The sequence below is a fragment of the Gavia stellata genome, chromosome 27 (assembly GCF_030936135.1).
Source record: "Gavia stellata isolate bGavSte3 chromosome 27, bGavSte3.hap2, whole genome shotgun sequence".
Classification (NCBI taxonomy): Eukaryota; Metazoa; Chordata; class Aves; order Gaviiformes; family Gaviidae; genus Gavia; species Gavia stellata.
Genome location: NC_082620.1, coordinates 3351882 through 3378343, shown reverse-complemented (window position 1 = coordinate 3378343; position 26462 = coordinate 3351882). Strand labels below are relative to the sequence as shown.

The following is a 26462-nucleotide window of genomic DNA, read 5'->3' as shown; positions in this document are numbered from 1 at the left end:
TGTAGCACTCAATCTTACCTATACTGGTTTAGGGAGGTGTGTGGGGTTGGGAGACTTTTCTAAACACAGAACTGATACATTTACTGCATTCTATCCACAAGGTATGGCCTCCATGCTTTTTTCCTTACTGTAATAACATGCTTGATCCTGCCCTTGCAGAAGCTAATAGTAGTGTTGCAATTCACTGGTTAAAAACTTGAACAGGGACTTGGTGTTTTTAATGGTCTGATTACCACATAAGTTGAAACAGAAATGGTTGGAGAAGAGTATGAAGGGAAATGTATATATGTATGACCAGTATTGCTTTTCTAATGTAGCTTTTTTCCCCTCCTTGGTGCAGTAATCTATGCTATCACTTCGAAAACCTGTTAGAGTAACTGTTGTTGAGCTATTTATGGGACTTGTATTGGATTACTTCCCACATATACACTCTTCCAAAAAAACGGGTTTGGGTAGGGTGAGTCATTTCACAGATGTCATGTAAGAATTCTACAAAAATACAGTGGAAGGCTCTGGGGTGTTACTTTAGACCAGGCTTCCAAAACCAGAATGCTGGCAACTTGAAGAAAATGCTGGCAGCAGAAGTCAAGGAGGCCAGTGCAAAACTGCTTCAGATCAACGCAGAATTTTAGCCTTCCCTTTACTGGAAGAGGATGGTAGATTTACCTTCTTGATTATTGCAACAAAATGTGGTGTTTTGATTCGAAAAAGGGTGGAAAGATGAACTTAATTTGCAAATGGGAATGGTCTGTAGTCATCAAAGCTCTATATGAAAGTCTGATTTGAGACTTAAAGGGCATAGCGTAGAGCATTTTTATTAAGGTAGAAATCAAGCTTAATGTTTTTACCGCTTTTTAGATTGGTTACAGGAAGAATTACAGTGATAGCAGTATGTCAGCTCTGCTGAGGGTGTATTTCAGACAGTCATTTTCTTCATGTTTTTTCTTTCAGAGCGAGACTGTAGTTATGGAATGGAAATCCAGAAAATGACAGAAAAACATTAGTTGCCCTCTTCTAGGACAGTCATGTTGGAAGGATTGGTAGCCTGGGTCCTCAACACCTATTTGGGCAAATATGTCAATAACCTGAACACAGACCAACTTTCAGTCGCTCTTCTGAAGGGTGAGGCTTTGTGGTATTTTCTGTAGTGTTTTCATGCTGTCATTTAAAAAAAAAAAGTTATGTTTTTATAATAACTGGAAGGTGGAATAGAAGCAATCACTTAATATGGTGTGTAACGTTTATATAAACCCTTTTAATACAGAATTTTGTGCTAGCACTTTACAGTGAATAGTAAATTCTCTTGTGTTCTTATCTTTGTTGCTTTTTATCAACACTGTTAAAACCAATTCATATGAAACTTTCAAAAGTATGCTTAGCATATCTTATCAGCATGTTTAATTTATAAATATTTGAGTGTCATTTTTCTTAATACTGTTCAGTAACTTTCCTATTGAGGGACTGTGGCAGGAAGTATTCTGTAGTCTTTACTTCTTACATTTGGTGCTATAGTTACTTCCCTGTAACTAAGACTTTTGGTTTATGTCATGTTATGTCATGTTATGTTCACGAGTCTTGTATTTTTACAGAGTCCTCAAATCAATGCTTTCTAATTTACCTTTTGCTGCTATTATCTGCTATTTTTGGGGAGAATATTTTATAACACTTCAAAGCTTTTCTGTGCATGCTGTTTGTAATATTGAGTAAATACTTGAAAAGACAAAGAGTAGACACTTTCTCCATGGTTACAATAAAGTTCAGATCTAAAACCTTGCAGAAGGTTGCTTCTAGATGACCTTATCAATAGTTTGAGAATATGGCATTGGAAAATTAACAAGTATATTAAATAACCATTGCAATTGTAACACTACTTGAAGTGGTAGGTTGACTGTTCTCATGAGATCCTATTTTTTTTTTTTTTCTTTAAAACATGATGCTAGTCATTTAGGCTTATAATGATCAAGCGGGCATTCTTTAACATAACTTTCTTCAACAGACTTGCCTTTTTTCCTGCTTTGTCTAGGTGCTGTTGAATTGGAAAACTTGCCACTAAAGAAAGATGCCTTGAAGGAACTGGAATTACCATTTGAAGTAAAGGCAGGTTTGTATTTTGCTTGTGTGTGCAGGACAAATATTTATAAACAGGAAGTATTGCATGTTTTAGGAGAACCTTTACCTGTGAGTCAGAAGCTTGAACAAATGAGGTAACCTGGTTTTCAGGTAATCCAGTTCTATTTTAGCTTGTTTGTTTCTTATACCACTTTTTCTTTCAGGTTTTCCAAAGATGATAAGTTTGTTTACGCGGGAATCTCATAGCATCTCTGTTTTGTATATCTAGGTTTCATTGGCAAAATAACACTACAGATACCTTTTTATCGCCCACATGTGGATCCATGGGTGATATCTGTCTCAAAACTGCACTTAATTGGTGCACCAGAAAAAAAAGAAGATTTTGATGAGGAAAGAGAGAAGTTGCAAGAAAGAGAATACAAGAGAGCCCTTCTTCTAGCACTTGAAGAAAAATGGAAAGTGAGTCATACTTGTCTTTCATGGTGAAGAAACCGCTATGGTAGTTGGATTGCATTTACGTCTACTAACAAGTAGGACAAAAAATGCATAGGAAACTAAGTTAGGATTTGATTCATACATGCTAACGTAGCGCAGTTTCTGCCCCATGCCACTCCTGTCATGTTGTGTGTCCCACATATGTTGGAGATACTGAAATCGTTGTATTTTTTTCTTTCTCCCTGTTCACAGTAATTTCAGTATAACAAGGTATATTGTTTCCTTACCAGTTGTTACAGTGGTGGTTAATGCTTATCCCTATTTTCTCTTTCAGAAAGAACGACGACAGAAAGGGGAATCTTACTGGTACTCGGTTACTGCGTCTGTAGTCACAAGAATTGTAGAAAACATTGAAGTAAGCCTTTGCATGGTAGAGCTTTTCCCACTTGTTAAGAATTACCTGGGCCCACTGTGCCTCACAATGTGTAGTCCTCAGAAAAGAAATGCATAAATCAAAGGTAGATGTTTGGCAGAGGACAGTCCGTTTTCAGGCTGAACCTTCATAACTTCAGTCTTAAACTAGTCCTGATGGAGACTTCTGGAAAGGAAAAACCCTCCATCCTGCTTTTACCAAGGGGAAAACATGAACGCTTTTTGGTTTGTAACAGTAGGTGGATAACGAATTTGCATGAAATCTGATGGGTTTTACTCCCGTTTTAATTCTTTTAGTTATAAACCCACCAAAATACTGAATTGTTTATGAAGCAGAAGGGTGTGATTTGTTGTGATAAAAAGATAATTTGTAAAGCAACAAATCTCAGAGTTCCTGCTGATCTATGATTTTAATTATTTGACTGCCTGTTGTCTCTCAAGTTCTTTAATTATTCTTTTTCTACTATTAATAAAAAAAATCTGCCATGTGTCTCCTAAGTATCAAAATGACTCAAAAGTATGGCTGTTCCGCTTTTTTGCTTTTTCTCTTTGGAAGTCCTAATGTAGTTAATGACATTTTAGCAACATTTACATCATTAATCATTTGTGTTTAAGAACGAGAAGCTTTCTACATATGACTTGCTAAAGTTTGTCTGCTCACCTCCATGAAAGGACTATCCTTCTTTTTCCTTATGTGCAGATAGACTGACTATGTTATTTGGTTGCATTTTAACTCACTAGAGGCAATTTAGAAGCAAGATAGCTACCTCGGACTATTTGCTTTTCCTGATATGTTTGAGAAGGATGTATTTGGTGTAGGAGCTCAAGGTGAGAGTATCAATAGTTTTCTCAGTCCTGGACTCTACATTCTCTGAGAAACCACAGTAACTCGGTGCTTTCAAAGGTTTTTACCAATGTAAAATTAGTTTGGGTCACCTTGTATTGTTACCAGTTTGTAATTCTGGCCCATGCTGATGATTCTAGTACATAAAGCAAATTTGAGTCTTCGGTTGGCAATTACACATTTGCCTTTAAAATGGAGAATAATAGTAGGATAGCAAAATAAAGTGCAGTGTCTTGTGAAAGTGGCTAGTTGTTTCTGGGGAGAAGGGCAGTGGTATCTGAGGAGAAGATAGAACCAGAGAGTACAAAACCAGAAGTGAGGAATAGGATTTTTATAAGATCTAAATAACTCCCAGAAATTTGTTGGAGCATTGCAGAAATTAAATATTAAATTGCTTCAGTATTAATGAATAGTCTGCTCTAATGATATAAATAGTTGTCTCTAGTAATGATTTTTTTTCTGTCTAGTTAAAAATTCAGGATGTCCATTTGAGGTTTGAAGATGGTGTCACTAATCCTTTGCAGCCATTTGCGTTTGGCATATGCATCAAAAATGTATCAATGCAAAATGCGGTATTTGAACCGGTAAGTATAACTTTTTGTGCAAGAACTCATGGCAGCTAAGATGTGATGCTGTATATTATGGGTGCTAGTAAACATGTAGTAAAAAGTGTCGCATTTTAATAATCTTCTGGTTATTGTAATAAATTTATTCTGGGCATTTCATATTGTTCACAGAGTATGTAGAAGTGAAAACTACATGGTGTGTGATCTTGACTTTATTCCACTTTTTCTACTTCAGGTAGAGAAGCTGATGCGGAAAAAACAGTTGGATGTTGCCGACTTCAGTGTTTATTGGGATACCAACTGCACTTTATTGGGTGACCTGCCTCCTGGTCAGCTACAGGTACAAAAGAGAGATTTTGCATATGAAGAGAGATTGTTGTTGTTAGTCTCCTTTCTGTATTGCGGACCTATTTGACTTAGAATTTATTGCATCTCGTGCTTTTAAGAGCAACAGAAGTTTATGCTTTCATGCTATAATGATAGGATACATGTGCAACCCACAGAGGCTGTGCTGTGAAACACCTTGTTTTCCCTTTGAAGAGAGAACATGTTTAAGAGGGGTTTTTTTAATAGATTGGCATTCTAATAAAGTGTATTCTAGTATATGAAACCAATGCATCCTAATAAGTATTGTGCACTCATTTCTAATAGAATAAATTTGCTTGTAACCCACAGGAAGCAATGGATAAAAGTATGGAAAGTCGTGATCATAATTACATCATGGAACCTGTATGTACTTCTGCTCTTCTTAAGCGAAATTGTTCTAAGGAGCCTTTAAGATCACGCCAGACTCCGCGGCTTGAGTGTGACATTCAGCTTGAGACTATACCCTTGAAGCTTTCACAGGTAAATACCAACCATCTTTGTTTAACTCCCAGTATCAGAAACAGAGACTGTCGAGAAGCAGGGTAAATGAGGCCGTCCTGAACTCTGTGCTGTTAACTATGGTAGGCTGCGTTGGGTGTCCAAGATTGCTTGGGTATCTGTATGCTGTGTTGCACACTGCTTTATGGTCACTTTCTAACAGAATGACTGATTAAATAAGATACTCCTTTATGCTTTGGTCATCACAACGTCTACAAATTTAAATCAAGAGTTTGACATAGAGTGGATTTTTTCCTTTCCATGTGCTGCAACTGTGCAACTGTTGTTTGTATGTCAGTGCTTCTGAAGATTCTGCTGGTAAAATGCCATCTTGAATTATCTATCTCTAAGAAAACAGTTGCTGATTCAAACAGTGAAATACCTGTAAGGGTCATAAAACTGTGGTAGTGTTTGTAACAGCTTAAATGCCAATTGTTATAGCATAAAATTAATACTTACTTATTAGAGGCAACCGTAAGGGATATACTAAAGAAGATGTTTGTTTTAAAACCAAGCATTCCAAATTACTTAATTATTTTGCTGCAACTGATTATTGCAAAAAAATTGCATTGCTGTTTGTTTATTGTAGTAATAGGAGGGGGATGCATATGGGGTTTTTTAGTCTATAGAATGTACAATAGCAGCTGATGTTAGGTTGATAATCTGACATGGAAGGACATTTCATTCTGTGTGTTTGTAAATAAGGAAGCCTGTAAATTGAATGTCACTCATTAACTACTAGCTACGGGAAGAAGATATGTGACACTAGAGAACCAAATTATGGGTTATCATTAACATTAATCTTAATTTTGAAGCCATATGCAGGCCATTGATGCAGGTAAACTTAGCCTGTGGTTGTTTGTTTGTTTTGTTTTTTCCTCCCCTTTGCATTGGAAAGCACTCCAATCTTGCCTAATTTATCTGTGTATTCTATTACTAAAAGATGCAGTATCAGCAGATCATGGGATTTTTAAAGGAACTGGCTAGAAAGGAACGACAGCTTAAATTCAGGAAATGGAGACCAAAAGTTACAGTAACAGAGAAGTAAGTATATCTACATATGCGGTGGTGTTAACATGATATTTAAAACTATATTAGAGAGACTAGAATGAAGACAAATATAAAAAGGTAGATAATAATCATATATTAGAGTTTCAGTTTTCATGTTTTGTTCCCCTATCTCATAAATCAGTTTTAAATATTCAGATGTAATTCAAACTTAAAATAAAATTATTCTTACCTGAGGCTTTAAATCCTTCTTTCACAGCTTCCAAGAACTGAAATTAAATTGGAGGTTCTACCCCCATGCACACACTGTGGTGTTCTGAAATTTTCTTTGTGGAAAGAGCTCCTATTAAGTTTCTTTTATTGATAAAGAAAGATGGTACCAGTTCAGACCAGGGGTGTATGTAACTCAATATTTTGTTGTCTATGGCTGATAGATAACAGCTATACTAAATCCCACTAAAGTGGTGGGGACTTTGCAAAGCACTGTTCTACACAATTAGTAGAACTAGCCCACATATGCTGTCTCTAATACTGATGCTGTTTCTGACCAGTTGACTTCTGTTTTTTCACTGAACCTCTCCTGGACCTTTCACCAGTTTGGCGTGCATTTGGTTGTTTGGATTTTTTTTGAAATATGGGTAATACAGTAATTTTAAAATGTTTCAGTTGCCGAGAGTGGTGGATCTTTGCTTTGAATGCTAATCTTTCGGAGATCAGGGAGCAGAGGCAACGTTCTACCTGGGAGTTTGCATTACATCGGGCCCAAGATGCAGTATCTTACACTGACATGTATTATAGCAAGTTGAAGGGGGAACCACTGTCTACCGCAGAGCAGGTATTTAGATTTGAATTTTCTACAGTGTTGATTAATCATCTTATATTTGATTTGTTTCACCTTCTCAAATTTAAAATCTGTTCTAGTTTAGAAACATCTTTAGTTTTACTGCAGGCCATTTTCACTGAACAGACTGTCTTTTGACCACAGCTGAGTTTTTAATGCTTGAAACCTGGGCTTGTGGGAGGTGTGTGTGCAGCAGGGTTCTTATGTTTTTGTTTTGCTATGCAAAAAGCAGTCTTTTTTTTGAGCTGTAATTGGTTTTCACCAAAAATAGCATTAACTCTCATAGAATGCTCATGTCAGTCTGTGACATGCTTTCTTAACTCGTGTTCTCTATAGACTCAAAAAGTATTTAAGTATCAGAAGTGTGTCAGGTCACCATATGGTTGTGTAGATAACGTGGGGAAAATTGTGGCTAGTTGACAGTGTGTTTGGGGGTGCTTTGGTTTTTTTTGGTTTTGTTTTTCCACAGTTGATTTTAGGATGAAGAATTTAGAGGGAAAGTCTCCCTAATAATGAACCTGTGTCCTACTTCAGAAAGAAAACAACCTGTGAACTATAATTAGCTGCTTTTTATCTTTAGGTGTATTGGGACTTTTTCATTAAATTGGTTCAGGGCACCATGTACCTCACCTGTCTTAATTACAGGTGCGATTCTATTGATACTTTAAGTTTTATGTAATCCTTGCTTGTGTTACTTAGACATGAACTGTAGGAGTAGGTCAATGTACTGGAAATGTTATAGTGCCTGGCAAAGCAGGAGACTTTGACTTTCATAAAGCTTGTATTGTCTTCAGCAGAGCTTTGAAATGCAACAAGGGCAATGCTATTGGACTAGAAAAATGCCTTTTGCTTTCTTGTTCCATGATATATTTTTTTGACTTGGGTGAATCACAAGCTTCCACAAACAACTTCTTCATCAGTACAAAAAAGACAGCGTGTCTAAGTAACTGAATATTGTCCCTAACTACTACATTGTCCTAATTTATGCAGTTCATTTCCTCTACCTTCTTTACTCAAGACAGAAGCTTTTTTTGCTCTTGGCTAAGCAAGGCATTCTGTTAAATCAGGTTATTTTCCATGGCTTAAATTTTGTGCTGCAAACCTTGCTTCTGATGCATGATAGGAGGATATAGTTGGGCAAGGAATTTTTACCATGAAAAGTGTTAAAATAATGTATTTTATGATGCAAATAAACTTTAATACGGGGGAATGTCAGTGTTACAGCTGCTCGCATGACTTCTGTTTATTTTCATGTGCTTAGGCACTTGGATGCTATCCTTAATGCCGTGTTAGTTTTTTCTATGAATCTCTAACTTACTCAGTGCAGAGATGTTTAACATGTTTATGAAGAAGATGCTCTATTCTTTTAGTGCAGTTGCTTTACCTTTTTTGTCTTTTCAGGCAGAAATGCATCGTATTGAGGAGGAGCAAACTTACGAAGAGTTGAAGATACTATATGAGATAGTTCATGATAAATTTCATGACCTAGCTGAGGTGAGGAACACTCTGCATACAGGGTAATATTTGGAATCTTTAAGTGAATTGTTCTGATGTGTTGTGTTCTGTTCTGCTGGAGAGCGTTAGCGTGTATTTGCTTTGATTTAGAAGAGTGGCATTAATGCTAAAATTGCCAACGATGCTTGGTTCCTGCACTTTTTACTGTTGTGTGACTTGCACAGTGAAATCTTTTGTCTAGTCATATGATGATCTTCCTCAATAGTATCCTTGCCAGAATTCCTAGGGCAAGTACTCTTCGTCTTAAAAACAGAGTGGAAATAAGGGCCTATAATGAGTATTTTCCCAGAATAAATATATGGCAGAATTGAGTCTCATGTGAGTGGATTTCTGAGCACACTTCATAAAATAAGGACTGATCTCTGTAACAGTACAATGCCGTTTCTTTCAAATACAGTTGCTAAAATTTAGAGCTGTGTTTTATGGTGTCAAATGACTTCTTATCTGGTTTAGTGTTTCTAAACTAAGATTTAAATAATGCTCTATGGCTTCATATATGAATATGCAGCAGTTAACTGATGATAATGTTTGTTATTTCTTTGCTGCTGCTCTCCTAATAGGCTAAGTATTGGTTGAAAATAGCACTGCTGGTATACTGAAGAGTGCTGAGTAAATAATAATGGAATTGTATTTTTATTGTGATGTTTTTGTACATTTGTGATATTCTTTCACTTATCAGCAGTAATGTGTATGTCTGCTATGTTCAAACATAGAGTGTTAAAGAGCCATTGCCTGATTCCCCTGGAGGTTCCCCTACAGCAGAAGCTGCACATGGCAGTAGCACTGGAATGCTGCAGTATCTTCAGTCTTGGTTTCCTGGTTGGGGAGGTTGGTATGGATATGCTCAGCAAACATACGAAGGTGAACCTTTTGAAGGGCTGCTGCCAGACCCAAAGGAACAGTGGAATCCGGAAGACATACTAGGTATGGAAGTACAGGGTTTTCTGTTTCTTTTTAAGGCTTTTAACGCTGCCATACTTAGATACCTGGTAACGGTGAATAGAAACAACTCTTTGGTTCTGTACTGTTAAAAGATTACATGTGTCAACTGATGTACCTAGGCAGCAGAGCCTGTCTAAAGCTTAATAACTTGTTACCTGGTGTACCTGCTTATTTCTAAAGCAATATATGGAATACATTTCCTTCCACTATTACAGGTATTTATGGCAAAGAGCTTTGGGACTTTTTCTGTTCAGGTGGGTGGGAGTCATGTAGCGTGCTGTGACTGGGTATAACATTAACAGTACTGGGTTGTTGGGGTCTTCATAAATTTAGGTTTACGTTACCTTAATTGAAATAGAATATTCAGTTTTGTTAAGGAAGCAGGTAGGTCTGCTTTATTTTTTGTTTCTAATTTTTCTTCCCTAGAGCTGGGGAAATCTTTATTTTCAAATTCAGAGAAACTTTTTTGTTCTTCGTAGCCTTTCAGAAACTTGACTTATTTAATGCGTTGTTTTGTGTTTTCTTTTTTTAATCAGGTGCAGATGAATTTTTTGATCCTGCTGCAGATGCTTCTAGCATGAATACCTTTACAAAGAGAGATCATGTTTTTGCTAAATTAAATCTACAGTTGCAGGGTGGCTCTTTCACTCTGTCGCATAAGGAGAAGAAGGTGGCCCATGCTGAGGAGACTGCTTTTACGCAGCTGGAGTTTTCAGGTATTAAGCCAATTTCTGTTCTTTCTCAAAAAAGACCAGAGCTTTGTCCGCCTTCAGACCTTCCTTTGATTTTTGTTCTTAATTCTTTAAATTACTATACTGAAACAAAGTTCAAAATCAAAATATGAAAACAACTTGTGGAATTTGATGTATTGAATGAAAATAAGTTTCTGTCTTCAGATGTGTGAGTGATTTCAACACCGAAATCTAATTTTAGACATTGTTATGTGTGAAAGAAAGACAACTATAGAAATACATGCTTCACAATCATTGTAATGTATTCCAAATTTCTGTGTTTAATATTTTTAGTAGAAATAAATATATATAAGCACTTCCAAGAGACTTGTTTATTGGACGATGTTTGTTATCTGTAAAATTTAAATAAAACCTGTGCTGTGTACTAAAAGAAATAAAAGCATTTTATGTATTTATATTCCAGGTGTAAAGATCTTAGCAGAATCCCTTCCTCGTAGAAATTCTTCCCTTCTCAAAATTCAGCTTGGCGGTCTTTTTCTGAGGGATTTGGCAACAGAAGGGACCATATTTCCTCTTCTTGTTTTCCCGAATCCTGTAGGTGAAAAAAACTCTTCAAGTTACTATGTAGGATGCGTAAATGTGTATGAAAACAGTTGTATTCCAGAACGTAACACCTTTTTCTTGATTTGTGTCTTATCCCAGAAAGAGAAACAAAAGTCTTGAAGCAAGATTTCCACTTGTTGAACTTAATTTTCCCCTCTCTTTCCAAAGATGATTCATAGAACTCTTCATTGTTTGTTCAGTATGCTTGTAACTTTTAACGTTACGGTTATATGTGTGGGAAAGAAGATAATTTGTCAAACAAGATTTGGTTTTTGGAACGATCAGCATTGCTGCTTAATCAGTGATTTTTCTTTTTCATAAAGCTCTTCGGTTCAAGTAAGGTTTTACTTCACCTGTATACTGTTACACTAAAAGCAGAAATACAGAACTTTTTCTTTTTCTTCCTAATGAATTGCTGAAAAGATTTCAAATATCTCTTCTGAGCAAACAAAATTTGAATCTAATTCCATGACAATTTCCCATGTATTTTGTACTTTGTAATTTGTAGAGAACTGGCCAAAATTTGCACTTCAGATTTCTGTCTGTCTGCTGCATGAGTGGGTAGTGTTAGCTTCTTAGTCATACTTCCTTCTCTTGTTTCACTACATCAGGGGAAAAAATGCATATCAAAATCTCAGGCTATACATGTAATTCACTTACAAAGTGACCATAAGACTGGTACAGAAGAGTTTTGTGCTTATATCAGGTAGCTTGGTTGATTTTATCTAAACAATCTTTTTCTTTTAAATTCTTATCAGCAAAAAGAGGTTGGCTGCATGTCTTCCTTTGGGCTCCAGAGTTTGTCCTCAGAAGTGACTAATCAGAACACTGGTAAAGATTTCATTTTATGTTTGATGATGACAGGCATATGAGATAATTCCTACAAACCAGAAATTTCAAAACTGGGTGCCTAGAGTTTGAATTCACGCAAATGTTTTTTGCAAGTAGTAAAGATAAAACCGTAGAAGCTTTGTTCAGACACAAGGGTGTGTGCAAGTTGACTTTAAAGAAAGTGAGTAAGAAAAAATGTATTTCAAGACAATGGGAGCTGCACTTGTGCTTTGTCTTGGTATAAAAAAAGAAAAAATATTGTTAGGCACTCAACATTAGGACCCCAGTTTTGAAAATGTTTTTGTGTATACAATCATGTTGAATTTTGTTGATTGTAGCAGTTGATTGTATTACTTGCTTTTCTGTTGCTGAAGAATTTTCAGACAGGTACTACTTCCCTAGTAGTACCAATTAAAAAATAGTTATTAAATTCTTTGGGGTTTGTTTTTTGCTTTTGTCCATTTGTTTTGGTTTTTTACAATTGCTTTTTGTAACTCATTTTTTATTCAGTTGCAGATCCAGATGCCCCAGTGTTTGAGATGCTTTATGAAAGAAATCCAATTCACAGCAATTTTGAGAGGCGTCTGGAAGTCAGTACCAGACCTCTAAATATTATTTACAATCCACAAGCCATTAAGAAAGTAGCTGACTTCTTCTACAAGGGAAGGGTTCATACCTCAGGTTAACCTTTAATGTGTTTTTTTGGTGGGGTTGGGGTTTTTTTGGTGGTGTTATATTTTTTCTTATCTTTGATTTTTATTTATTTTCATTCTTAGAAATATAAAGCACTGATCAAAGAATCTTCACTTGAAATTAAAATTAAGCAATACTCTGAGTCTTGTCTGGATGATTTTTTTAAATTTGTTTCTTTGTTCAGTTGAATCAGGGGTTTTGCTTGGGCAGACTCCCGAAACTTCTACTTTAAAATTGCAAGTTGCTGCTATACCACATGGTGGTTGTTCATGCTGCCTAAATTAAAATGCATAAATAAGGAGGCCTGTTTCTGTAATCTCTCCTGGAAATTCATGGAGAACAACAGGTTTTTTGAGAGGACAGTTAAAAGCAGAATATTTTTTATAGTAACAATACAGCGGAGATTGTGTTCCAATTCCTGCTGTATCTGTTGGTTAAATGAAGTCTGACCTTTGTTACAGCTGGTTGAGGTACCTTGTTTTTTAGATGTTAAACGTACCGCTTCCCTAAGCGTCTAAGCAAGATTTAGTAGTCTGGTACCTGAGCCCGTAACATTATAAAGTGACTGCCTTTGCAGTTTTAGTTATTAAAGTTCAGTTTCTGAGGAGATGAGAGGTGAGAATAAGGAACACATGTTCTTAAAGTACTAATTCTTTTTCTGTTGATTTTGGCAAATACCAAAAGATTTGAGTTACCTACCATAAAGGTGTGGATGATACTTACCTTTTCTGACAAGATGAGAATATTCCATAAATGTTAGAGGTAAAGTTAACAAGCAAAACAAACAAAAAAAGACTGCCTACACATTCCACAAACTTCTTAATGTTTAGTCAGAATTTCCTCTGTTGCCATACTTACCACCCTTTCTGTCCCTCAAATTTAGTAACTCAGGTTGAAGGTCTGTCAAATAAAGACCAGAAAGAAGATTGGGAAGTGTTATTTTGATGGGATTTTTCTGTGTCTTAGACAATTCCTTTTTTCTGTGAAGCAGCCTGGTGTGTAGGTACAGCCAATGGCTTTCAACTGCTCTGTTTTCCTGTCCTGTATTTTAGTGCTAAAATTTAAAATAGCGCTTTTCTTTTTTCTCCTTTTTTGTTTTTCCCCCTGATTCAATAACATGTGAACAAAATCATACCTAGTTGGTTTTGTATCTCTTGTGCAGGTTTCGGATATCAATCTGAGTTAGAGGCAAGAGTGGCTGAAGCTGCCAGAAGACAGTACAACAAGCTGAAAATGCAGACAAAAGCTGAAATCCGGCAAACTATTGATCGCTTACTAGTAGGAGACTTCATTGTAAGTTTTTGCCCCCAAAATGTCTATGTAGGCTTTTTTGCTGTGTATTTTAGGACTTGAAGCTCTAAAAAGTGTGTGTGGGGGTTTGTTGTTCATTTGTGTGGTGTTCTTTTTAAGAAAGTGGGGAGTTGTATACATGTGGTCCTGTAGTATTTCTTTTGCTGTCAAACAATCCATTTTTGTGATGCAAACCTGTTGTCATTAATGGCAGAATAGTATTTTTCTGTTCTTGACCCCTTTACTGAGATGACTTCATGCCAACTTGTTGGCTCCAGTGTGTGTTGGAGCTCTGTTACATCAAACTTACTAAATTTGTGTGTAACTTATTTAAAGATTATTTTCTAAATTAAAAAATTGTTCCACCTTTATTTGTTTTTTGCTCATTCCTCAGTTTTCAAGTAATACTAGTATATGTGTAAGTTTCATTAATCCGTAGCTTTGAAGTTAGCTATATTGATGCAAGATAGTTGTTCTATATTGTTTTCAATAAAATGAAAAACTAATAGATTGATGTTTGATAAATCAGTATAGCGCATGTTGTATTTACGGATAGCATTGACAAGGATTTGTCTGATCCAGTGTCATGTAGAAGGTAGAGGCCTTCTCTTAGCTGTGCAGGTAGGTTCACTCAGCTTAGAGATGGGGAGTCCCTCTCTAGAGGTGATTCATTGCATGTATCTTAGCATGGGATGTTTCGCCTGGTGAAAACATCTCTTCATTGACCGTAATGGGAGTCTGTGGTTTAGCAGTCTACTGAACTTTAGTATGGCTGAAGTTTGTGAAGTTAGCTGTTCAGGTGAAAAAGTGGCTAAATAGATTGATTTGTTTGACGTGTCTTTTTTTGTATGTGAGGGGAAGCTGTTTCTTGTGGGCGATTATTTCTTTCTTCTTAACTTTCAGGAAAACAGCAAAAGCTGGACTGTGTGCCTTGATATTTCTGCCCCTCAGGTGATCTTTCCTGATGATTTCAAATTTGTGGATCCAGTGTTAGTTGTTGTAGATCTGGGAAGAATATTACTTACCAATTCTCAAGGTATGATCTAGAATTATTGCAGCTTTCCCTTTCTTTTCACCTTCTCCCAGAAACTCTCTTGTCTGTGTAGAAAGTAGAGATAGGGGTTATTTCCCCTATATATGCATAGAGTTTCACATAATAATTCTGCTATTATTAATAATTTTTTAATTAAGATTGATAGTTTTAAAAATAATGGGGGGGATGTGTGCAGTTTTTCTGGTTTTGTTGGGGGTTTGGGGTTGTTCTGGGATTAACTTTTAAATTAAAGGCTCCCCTGTGATACCTTGCACCTCTTGAAGGCTGTGAGGCTAGTGTGTCAGGCACTTTACCATAGATATGGTTTTGGCTTAGAGTGGTGTCAGATGTAGCTGTTGAATGCTGTTTTGGGACAGTGCTTCCAGTGAAAGTATGCTTTGAGTAAACCCTGCAGTTGTGGAGTCACATGGATCTCTGTTCTTAGCACATGTGTCTACAGCTAGGTGAATAAAAGGGAAAGGAGAATTGGTGTCCTTTGTTTGTATCAAAAGCTAAGATCATAGCTTCTTAAACAAATCATTGTTTCTTTCCTGTTCCTCTAGACAAACAATGCAGGAAAACTAAAAAGAAAGTACAGTGGAACTTTTAAATAAAATTAGACCTACTTAAAATCTAGCTGAACTGTATGGTGTTTGAGGATATCTTAAAAAAAGTTGGAAGAGATATCTATGTGGTATTAATTTCCTTTTTAAAAAGTACAACTGTAGGATGAGCTGTTTAGTGGTGCAGTGGAAAGTTGAGGTATCAAGCCCAAAATTGTCTACAGTGGAATGTTTTTACTCTGGATGTCTTTGAATCATTTAATCTTTTCTAGCACCAACTAATCTCTGCAAGGTTTTAGTAGCTTCATTTTCAGTAAATTCTGTCCTTCGGCAAACTAGAAAAAGAACACATTGTTTATGCAAGATTGATTTGTATTTCCCTGTGAAACTGAGGCATTGGGCTGTTTAGAGTAGCCTGAGCTTAAAAAAAAAAAAAAGGTAAAAATGTACAGGAGAGTTTTGGGGGGTGTTTCTGCTTTGTTGAGGAAAAAAAAAAGTGACAGTGGAAGGAGACAAGGACAGTACTGGATATGCTTTGTGTTTATAAAAAAAAAATACCTCAGACAGGTTGATCAGGTAATGATGGGAAACACTCAGGGGGGAGAATACTTTTGTTTATTTGTTTGTTTACTATAATTTTTTTAACCCACAGAAGAATCTAAAAGGAATGCAGATACTTTTTCTTCAGAAGTCAATGAACTGAGTGATGAGGAATATAAAACACCTCTTGCAACTCCTCCTAATACTCCACCACCAGAACCTAATGCTAATAGTGGTGTAAAAATGTCTGAATTTACTGGAGTAGAAATAAGCGAAGAGCAACTACAAGCACACTTAATGAGTAAAAAAATGTATGAGAGATACACACTTTCATTTATGGACCTTCAGATCATGGTCGGCCGAGTGAAAGACAACTGGAAACACGTTCAAGATAGTGATGTGGGTCCAACTCATGTGGTAGAAAAATTCAATGTTCACCTGCAGTTGGAGCGCAGATTGATATACACGTCTGACCCAAAATACCCAGGAGCTGTCTTGTCTGGCAGTCTGCCAGACTTGAAAATTCATATCAATGAAGACAAAATATTGGCTCTGAAGAACTGTTGTACACAGCTGAGTACATCTGAAACTAAGTCTTCTGATGCCCTACATTTAGGGAAAGACAAGATTTTTGCAGAGGTAGACCAGCTTGGCAGTTTGCATGATTCTGTAATGAATCTAACACAGAGTGTTGTAATGCTAGAGCAACATACCAGGGAAGTTCTTGTTGAATCTCAGCTGCTTTTGGCTGAATTCAAAGTAAACTGTATGCAGCTGGGTGTTGAAAGTAATGGACGATATATCTCTGTACTCAAGGTTTTTGGCACCAATGCCCATTTTGTGAAAAGGCCATATGATGCAGAAGTGTCCCTGACTGTTCATGGCCTATTACTGGTTGATACTATGCAAACATATGGAACAGATTTTGATCTTTTGATGGCTTCTCATAAGAATCTGAGTTTTGATGTGCCAACAGGAAGTCTTCGAGACAGCAGGGCTCAGTCCCCAGTTTATGGACCATATGATGCACGTCCCATTGATGTAGCTAGTTTGGCAGAGAGATGCACGACAGCCTCAAATACTTCATCTAGTAACAATGGAAAAGATCAAGAGTCCCTGATAAAATTAGAGTATCAGTTTGTGAGTGCAGAATGCCCATCGATGAATTTGGATAGCAGTCTGCAGGTGATCTCTGTGCAGGTGAACAACCTAGATATCATCCTTAATCCAGAGACTATTGTTGAACTGATTGGGTTTCTCCAGAAGTCTTTCCCAAAGGAGAAAGAAGATTCTAGTCCTCAGCCTTTAATAACTGACTTGGAAAGAGATTGGAGGGAACAGGAAACCTTCCAGTCTACTTATGTGCAGAATACAGAGGTAGCAGTTGATATTCACTGGTTAAATATACTCCTCCTCAGGACAGTTGGCATGACAAATGGAGAAAAATATGGCAGAAAAATTGCAACAGCCAGTATTGGTGGCACCAAAGTCAATGTCTCCATGCGTAGTAAATTTGATGTAAATGGCTCTCTTGGATGCCTTCACCTTATGGACCTAACACAAGATAGCGTTAAGAACCAGTATGTTGTCAGCATAGGGAATACAGTAAGGTATGAAAATCTCATTGGTGATGTAGATTACTTTGAATCTTTATTCTTCAGGCTTGATGATGGAAATAGCCTTCCAGATGCTTTAAGTTTCACTTTCACAGAAAAGTCAAAAGAGGAATGTTGTCTCAACCTCAAAATGGCCTCCTTACACTACAATCACTCAGCTAAATTTTTGAAAGAACTAACTTTGTCAATGGATGAATTGGAAGAGAATTTCCGCAGCATGCTGAAAAGTGCAGCTTCAAAAGTTACTACAGTCTTGGCAACTAAAACTGCTGAATACAGTGAAATGGTTTCTTTGTTTGATACGGCACCACGATCAAGAGATGTTGCCAATGTAGAAGATAATGAAAGCGATGCATTTGGATCACAACCTCTCACAACTGATACTATTAAGCTTATATTAAATGTAAACATTGAATCACCGATTGTCTCAATACCTCGAAAGCCTGGTAGCTCTGAACTGCTTGTAGGTCATCTAGGACAAATATCTATTCAGAATTTTGTACCAGGAGAAGGTGAATCCACAAGTGATAGACTGCAAGTTGAAATTAAAGATATTAAAATGTATTCTTTAAATAGCAGTCAATTTACGAGCAAGAAGGAGTCTGCAAGTGAAATAGCTCATGGGCTGCATTCTTCTTCAGGTCCTGCCAGTATTAATAGCCAGGAAGAATCCCATTTTACTCGTCATGACTTCTTTGAATCATTACATAAAGGCCATGGTATGTTAATCAGAGGACTTTTAATTATTTAATATGAGTGGTAGATGGTACTAAGAAATGGGTATTGTCCATAGGTCTGATTGTATATTCTGTCTCACCCATCCTCCTGAAATATACTGCTCAATTTTCATTACAATGGACAAGTTATTTTATTTATATCCATTTTTAGTCTCCTAAGCAAAAACTCAATAGTGCCTTTCATGCGGAAATTTAACAAAATGTAGCCATATATATTTATTTTAGCATTGCTAAGAGATTCAGAGGAAGTTAAATAGCTACTGTGTTATCTCTGCTGTACAGTCTGTATAGGATCAATCAGTTCACTTACTGTAATGTTGTTTTCATTTCACTTAACAGCTTTCCACATTTTGAATAACACCACCATCCAGTTTAAATTGGAAAAGATACCACTAGAGAGAGATTTGGATTTAACTTTTCCTCTGAGTAATGAAGACTCTGGAATATCAAGCATTATGAAGATTGAAGGGAAATTTGTGAACCCTCTTCAGGTACAGTACTGCACTATTTATACTATCAATATAAAAGCATTTCCCTACATAGAAGATAAGTATTTTTCAGGCAAATATCTTAATGTTTAACATGTTGGTAGTTTAGAAATCAGATCCCTATACATGTGGTTAGAAGAGACAGTCTTAAGTCATAATAACAATGACCAAATTTTAATCTTGTTTTGGGGCATTTTAGACATCTTTATGAATTAGTCAAACTTTTACTTACCCTTAACACCTGTCACAGAAGGAAAAATAAATGTGTGGCTGCCCAAATGCCACTGTCCAAATATGTTTATTTGCAGTTCTGGTAGAAACTAAGAATTAAAATGCCATTATCTTAAAAAAACTCTGCAGGAGCAGGGATTTTAAATACAGGAAACCGAAACGTATAAAGCTAAGGAGACAAGCAATGATGGCTAAGTAGAATGGTTTTTTCCATAAGTTACTGTATCGTCTCAGTGTGCTAAATTAAGGCTAGTTTGTATGGTGAATTATTTTTAACTAACTCTGCGTGGATGCTTTTTGCCTAGGAATATGAGGTTTCCTATTCTAGGATCCGAGCCTGTATGTTTCCAGATTGTATCATCTGACAGAGCTAATACAGAAGAATTGTTTTGCTTCACCTTTGCATTGTACCTTGTTCTGGGTTATTTTTCACTTGTGGACAAACTTGTCTTTCCACTTGTGAGTTTTAAGATATTTGTACTGATTTTCTTAATACAGAGAGCTCTAATGTGATAATTGTTTCTTTTTTCTACATTGTAGGTGGTGTTAGCAAAACATGTATATGAACAAGTCCTTCAGACTCTGGATAATTTAATTTACAGTGAAGACTTGAACAAATTTCCAACCACTTCTGTATCTTCAACTTGTCATAGTTCTCCTTCAGCATCACTTCATAGTACAGGCACAGAATTCTCAAATGAACGGAAGGAAAATGGCTTATTCAGCCATTCTAGTTTTAATTCTGTTCCAAACAAGTCATTAGCTATCAGGGAAACAAAGGCTTTTACTCAGATTCAGGCAAACTTTCATATCTCAGAGCTCCAGGTTCAGTTAAGTGGTGATCTTACACTTGGTGCACAAGGCCTTGTCAGCCTTAAGTTTCAGGATTTTGATGTTGAGTTTGCCAAAGATCATCCTCAGACTTTGTCTATTCAGATTGCCTTGCGTTCTCTGCTAATGGAAGATCTTCTGGAAAAAAACCCAGACTCCATGTATAAGAATCTGATGGTGTCCCGTGGAGCACCCAAGCCATCCAGTTTAGCACATAAGGAATATCTTTCACAGTCTTGCCCCTCGGTATCCAATGTAGAATATCCAGATATGCCACGTTCACTACCTTCCCATATGGAAGAAGCTCCTAATGTCTTTCAGCTATACCAAAGACCAGTTTGTGCCTCCCGTAAGAAGCAAAAAGAAGATGCTGATTCTGAGTATCCTCTGACTCCACCTCCTTCTCCAACAGCAGACAGATCCAGGTTGCCCTGTGGAAAAAGTAACTTTGATGATTCATTAGTTCATATCAATATATTTCTAGTGGATAGGAAACATCCTGAATTTTCTTCTCACTATAACAAAATTAACCGTAGTGTAGATGTTGATTTTAATTGTCTAGATGTCTTAATAACTTTGCAAACTTGGGTAGTGATACTGGATTTCTTTGGGATTGGATCCACTGCTGATAACCATGCTATGAAGCTGCAACCTGAAGATACTCAGCAGACAATCAAATCGGAAATAAATACCTTGTCAGCTTCTCAAGCCCAAGAGCCTGTAAACACTAAGCTGGATCTGAAGGTATACTTGAGATGCAAAATAGTAATTGGATTGTCTGTCATAAAACGTCTGGTTTATAGAAACTTAAGGTGACATTTAAATCAAATGTTTTACATTCTAGTGGAGAATGCGCATAAATTCAGAAGCAGTAGATTTAAAACGTGCGTAGATGTAGTTAAAAAAAAAAAGTGCAGAAGTTATAGAAAAGCAAAACTTTTGCAAAATGATTGGCTCCCTTGCTCTGTGACCCTCCGTAGACACATGTATGCCACTGGAAGGGAGGCTGAAGTAGAATGCTCCATGTTCATCCAATGGAGCTCTCATGGGTGCGGTTTGATGCCCACCCCCCCGCCCCATCCAGTCTGTTCTGTGCCTGAGAGTCTAAGGAAGGTGTAAGTCTTGTGGGCAGCGACTGTTATTTCCCTGGGATAACACAGAGCACAGACTAAAGGTCTGTGATCTCTTACGTGATAAGGTTGCTTCAGTATTAAAGACCTGACATACTGATATTGGTACTGTGCTGTTCTAGGTACTGTGGAGTTTATTTTTTTAAAAAAAATGTATATAATTTTATAATTATAGATGCATATAAGTCTATACATACATATGTATAAACATGTATTTTAAAAAAAATAATTATGTGTGTATATATATAGTCTTTGCCCAGAGGTCCTGCAGTCTAACTTAAAAATGACAAGTCTTGAAAGAGAAAAGGACGAAGATAACAGTGCTAGGATTTGTTGATGACCTGATCATTCTAAGTTGTTTGGGAGACCCTTTAACATGCAAACAAGGAAGTAAAAAGGTTGCTTTCCTCCGGTGTCTCCCAGTCAGATAATTCTTGTTTGCCATTTATGTGTTACAGTGTGATTGTCTTGAAAAAAACTAACAAGATGTTCCAGCTATGAAGTCGTCGTTTAATACCAACCTGTTCCTTTTTGTTTGACCAGGTCCATTCTTTATCGTTAGTACTGAATAAGACAACTAGTGAGCTTGCTAAAGCCAGTGTGTCAAAACTCGCAGCTCACTTGGAAGTGATTGGTGAGTAGATGGGAGGGCTAAGGTTGCATGCAGTTTAGAATAAGAGGAAGTGTGCGCTGGAGTTGTGATTTCAAATGCTTTTATTTTGCTGCTCATAACGGGGTTTTTGTGTGTGTGTATTTCCTCGGCAAGATGCACATTCTCTTCCCACTGCTTTTTCCTTTGCTTTTCCAGGCTTGATTTTAAATCCTTGCATCCCTCCCAGTTGTCAAACCCTTGACCATTTTAGCTGAGATTGGCTAGGATTTTAATACTTCACTTTCACAGAGCAGAACAATAGTATGTATTACTGTTTTAGACAAAAAAAGAGTTCTAGCTAAGTTTTCACAAATCAAAGTGATGTGATGATATTATGTATGTAAAGCATAGAGTTATGTTAGGGTTAATATAAACTTTGTAGCAGAAAGACATGATTTTCTTGGAACATGAGGTTTAATGTTTAATTGAATGTGATTTACTTAATTACTTGTAATGAGTTTATCCCACTAATAGAAACTTTAGAGTTTTAGTAACTTATCTGTGTTTGAGGATCCTAATTGTCTTTTGTTTTGCAGAGGGAGATCTAGCCCTGCAAGGAAGTATTGGAAGTCTGTCCTTAAGTGACCTTACAGCTCACGGAGAGTTTTACAGAGAACGTTTCACGACCAGTGGTGAAGAAGCCCTCATTTTCCAAGTCTATAAGTATGAATTGAAACTTCTTGTTACTCAATATCGGCACCATTAACTCCCTGAAAAAACAAACCAAAACCCAAACAACCCCAAAAAAACAAACCCTCAGCTGTCAGGTCTGCATGATTCTGTTTTGGGCGCTTGTGACTTAAATGAGACTTTGAACGTTTTCAGTCATAAACTTACGATTTTTAACTTTTCTTTGTCCTGCAACCTACGTGGCTTATCAGGAAAGATAGTTTTTTATTTCCCTCTAAAGCTGTTCTTGAAAGTATTTTAAATAAAATAGTAGTAGTTGTTTTTTAAAAGTTGGAAGAGGTTTTCAGCTGATGAAACAGGTTTTCCATTGCTCCTTAATTTTGGAATTAAGGGTTTGCTTTTGTCATAGTATACTTTTGGAGTTGTTCTCCTTTGTGTAAAGCAATAGTTCTTAACCTGGGATGTTTCATGGTTTTCCACCCCTTCCTCCACCCACTAGAATTAATCAGACTAGAAATTATCCAAGTAATGTTATGGAATTGATTTCAGATGTAACAGCACACCAATTCAGAGTTGAATCTACATATTATCATGCAGTAGAGTACTTACCGTATAAACCAGGGTTCAGATGTATAAAATCACCAAAGGTGTATCTGTTAGATGTAGAGCTTAGAGGTACATTCCAAAAGTAGAATTTTCCTGTTTGCTTAATTAAAACTCAGTAGGACTTAAATATACGTAATTTGGAAATAATTAATATAAAACCAGTTTTTCATACCTGTTATTGAAAGTTATAATTATATACTGTGAACATCAGTTAAATCCTCTATATTATTATTTTGAATGCAAAAAAATGAATAGCACTCTTTGTAAAATGTAGCTAAGATAGCTAAATTTTACTTTCAACCTTTATCATAGATATGGGAGGCCAGATCCATTGCTACAGCGGGAATGTGATATTCGTGTCACTCTGCGAATGGCATCTGTTCAGTATGTGCATACTCAGCGTTTCCAGGCAGAGGTGGTATCTTTCATCCAACATTTTACTCAGCTTCAGGATGTCTTGGGGCGGCAAAGAGCAGCAATTGAAGGACAAACAGTATGTCTGGGGTTTTTTTCTGTTCTTTCCTAGCCTACTTTTGGAAGTTGAAATGCAGTATAAAATTTATGTTCATGCATCAACTCAGTGAGTTGAAATGATGGGAGGTTTTAGAGTTCTTACGTTAGTGGAGATTGCTCATACTCATCTTGTAGTTAAAAGACCTCATCTAGGACCGTCCTGCTGCTGTTTGAAACTGTAGAATACCAAATTTGCACATTACTTAAAACTTTGGCACCTGGATCCTGCCATATGCACTGATATGGGTGTTTTCCTATCTTTGTGACGCTGAACAAACAGGACTCAAGACTTTATCTTGCCTTTTTCTCCACTGTTCACCAGGTAGTTATAATACCTGAATAAGGAGAACCAAGTCCTTCTGTTCTACTCAGGTGTATGTCTTTGATTAAGTATGACAGCTGGTAGACTGAGCAAATCAGATGGTGAACTTCTGCACAGTAGAGTATATAAATAATCATGACAGTCATTGCCTATTTTGTACAAACACTAATGTGGGAGTGATTAATATGGTTAATAGTAATAGTCTTGTTCAAAAATTTGCTTCTCATAATTGGAACAAATACAGTTAGTACTTGAATATATTATAATGCTTCATTGTATGTCAGAAAGTTTGAATCTGATTTTGAAACATCTGCTCTAAATGACTTTTTTTTCCTTTTGTAAGTAATTTTTCTTAAGTAATCTTTTCTTTGTGTGGTGACCTGAGTAGTGTCTGTTATGCCTCTTGTAGTTCGGTGGTGACAGCGTGCTTCACTCCTGATTGCTGCACCTGTGGCACAGGTGTAAGCTGTTTGCATCATACCCTTTTTTAACTAGCCTTTTTTCTCTGCCTGAAACAAGAATTGGAGTTCTTTTATTTTTGTATAAAGTTTTATCACATCTTAATTTTGTAAATCAAGTAATAGTATCCCTGAATTCAGTACTAATCAGTGTGAAATAATCGTCCACTTCCTGTATTTTTTTAATTGCTTTTTTAATTAATTTTTGCTCTTCCCAGGTAAGAGATAAAGCACAGCGAGCTTCCCGAGTTCTTCTTGATATTGAGGCTGGTGCGCCTGTTCTGCTTATACCTGAAAGCTCAAAGTCTAATAGTCTTATTGTAGCTAATCTTGGAAAACTGAAAGTCAAGAACAGATTTCTCTTCGCGGGTATGCCGGGTACTTTTTCACTAAAGAACAAGGTAAGAACATTACTTCTTAATTTAGCAGCTTGTGGTTTTTCTAGTTCTTACGCATTTTATTTCTATATCAAAATGGTAAATGATTCTTACATTTTAATTTCTATATACACTTTGTACTACTAGTAGCGAAACAGTCCATGGCAGCGTGCTGGGTAGTCTTCTGGATCTGGCCTGCCGCTGGGTGTACCCAGCTGCTCCCTTCTGTGCCTGCACCTGGGCTTCCTTTCTGAGACCTTCAGGGCAGAGGGGAGACTGTTCTCTGGAACTCGCTAGAACTGGTCTTGTTAGGAAGCAGGACCCAGCTGGGTGCACACCTGGATGTGGGAGCATAACAGGCTAGCTGAAACACTAATCCTGTTTAGTAGCTTCTTCAGCTCTTCACCAAACAAAATTTCAACAGTGTGAGTAGCTGTTGAGAGCTGTTGAGCTCAATAGAGATCTGTATTGGCTGAGGGTTGCTGGAACACGCTGGAGAACAGAACTGGTTTTAATTTGGGGTTTTTTCCCCCTGCTCTTAATGAAATTGAGTGTGTGTAGTTAGGTGAAACCTAATGAAAGGTTTCCAGTGAGTGCTTGAACCTAAGCCTAGGCACAGGACAGAGAGTAATTAGTGTTGCTATTGAGAGATGCAGCCACAAAATTTGGGGTAAGGAAAATCCATCTTGGATGGCTTTCTATATCTAACCTATGCAACAAAATGCGTAGTTGTTCTGGGAACACCTAATCGCATTTTAAAGGGGGGCAGAAATTAGGTGGGCTAAATTGCTACAGCAGTTTTGTGGCCTGTTACCTCCATCTGATTTATATCTACCAATGTCTTTACTGTAAGGAAATACTGAACTGTAATATTAAGTTGTATTCTGTACTCTAGTGTGCTGACATATTTAAAGGTTTGTAAGTGGTAGATTCCTAAATTAACATTAGAAGTTAAAGGAAAGGATGTGTGCCTAATAATTTTATTTCAACTTAAAAATACTGTGTTAACTAGCACTGTATAAATTTGGAGGTTTGAAGTGGGATCAGGTGCGGTTTTGGGGTTTGGTTTTCTTTTGTTTTCATTTTTTCTCTGTCCTATGTTTATTTTTGAGGATCTGATTTTACAAGGCAATGCGTACAAGGATCCAGTTTTATTTGAGGTATTTCACATCTTTATAGTAGCGTTCAGGTGCTCCTCATTCAAGGAGATTTTCTTATGGAATTTAGCACTTTAAAAGTTCCTTTACACATTAAAAATGATGCTTCTGTTCTAAAGGCTTTGCTGAATTCTGTAAGAATTGGATTTAAATTTGTTGTGGTGTGCTCTTTATGCATGTCTGAGGAGCTATTAATTTGGGTTTACTGCATAAATTCATAGACTTACAGATGATGTGATGATTTTTCTTTGCATGTACTTTTCAGTCTTGTCTTTACAGTATACAGTTAAATGTTAATGTCCTCAGATTTTTACTCTTAATATCCTTGATCATGGCTGCAATGAATTTTTCCAATGAAGAATAATTAAAAACCATGTAGAGCAAGTAAGATTAATAATTAAAATCAGAAAGGAAAGTTTATGGGTAAGGACTGTATCATGACATCAGAAGCTGGATACCGGGAGAAGGTGGGAAATGATAGCAACAATACTGCAGTCATGGGTAAAGTGGGCAATCCCGGAGTGGGGGGCAAGGGGATCACTAAAGACGGATGACTGTTACCTGCTAGGGCTGAGTGAAGCTGAGTAGAATTGAAACATGAGGTTAATAAATTCAAATCAGGACTGACTAAATGCACCCTGAAATTGGCTTCGGAGTTTAAAGGTCGTGTGTAAATCTGTTCCAGCAGACATGTGGTTTTGGAAGAATAAATTCCTAATGTTGATGTGACTATTTTACTAGCAAACTATACCCTTTGCAGGTTTTTGATACTAGACAGCATCATGAAGGTGGAAAAGCTTGTAAGGTTTCCACTGGCTATATGGTGATGGGGAAATGTCTAAAATGTTATTCATCAATATAAATGAGCTTTTCTTTTTTCACCTGTGGGGATTTTAACAATGAGGGTAGGGACTTACTCTATCTTAAACTTAGCTACTGCAGAAAAATCTTG

At 36.8% G+C, this 26462-nt stretch overlaps 1 protein-coding gene across 2 annotated transcripts in view; it reads left to right on the top strand.

Moving 5' to 3' along the window:
- Window positions 1-1025: 1025 nt before the first annotated feature.
- Window positions 1026-26462, top strand: part of VPS13D (vacuolar protein sorting 13 homolog D) — a 105211-nt gene continuing 79774 nt past the window's right edge. For both annotated transcript variants that reach the window (XM_059830074.1, XM_009810019.2), the window contains exons 1-24: window positions 1026-1122; window positions 2024-2101; window positions 2339-2529; window positions 2840-2920; window positions 4249-4365; window positions 4583-4687; window positions 5023-5193; window positions 6155-6255; window positions 6886-7054; window positions 8462-8554; window positions 9289-9499; window positions 10054-10233; window positions 10673-10803; window positions 11571-11643; window positions 12154-12324; window positions 13499-13629; window positions 14530-14662; window positions 15875-18097; window positions 18455-18606; window positions 19375-20409; window positions 21339-21429; window positions 21984-22110; window positions 22996-23176; window positions 24195-24377. In XM_059830074.1, coding sequence (XP_059686057.1) covers window positions 1026-1122; window positions 2024-2101; window positions 2339-2529; window positions 2840-2920; window positions 4249-4365; window positions 4583-4687; window positions 5023-5193; window positions 6155-6255; window positions 6886-7054; window positions 8462-8554; window positions 9289-9499; window positions 10054-10233; window positions 10673-10803; window positions 11571-11643; window positions 12154-12324; window positions 13499-13629; window positions 14530-14662; window positions 15875-18097; window positions 18455-18606; window positions 19375-20409; window positions 21339-21429; window positions 21984-22110; window positions 22996-23176; window positions 24195-24377 — 6225 coding nt within the window. The remainder of the gene's footprint in view (window positions 1123-2023; window positions 2102-2338; window positions 2530-2839; window positions 2921-4248; window positions 4366-4582; window positions 4688-5022; window positions 5194-6154; window positions 6256-6885; window positions 7055-8461; window positions 8555-9288; window positions 9500-10053; window positions 10234-10672; window positions 10804-11570; window positions 11644-12153; window positions 12325-13498; window positions 13630-14529; window positions 14663-15874; window positions 18098-18454; window positions 18607-19374; window positions 20410-21338; window positions 21430-21983; window positions 22111-22995; window positions 23177-24194; window positions 24378-26462) is intronic.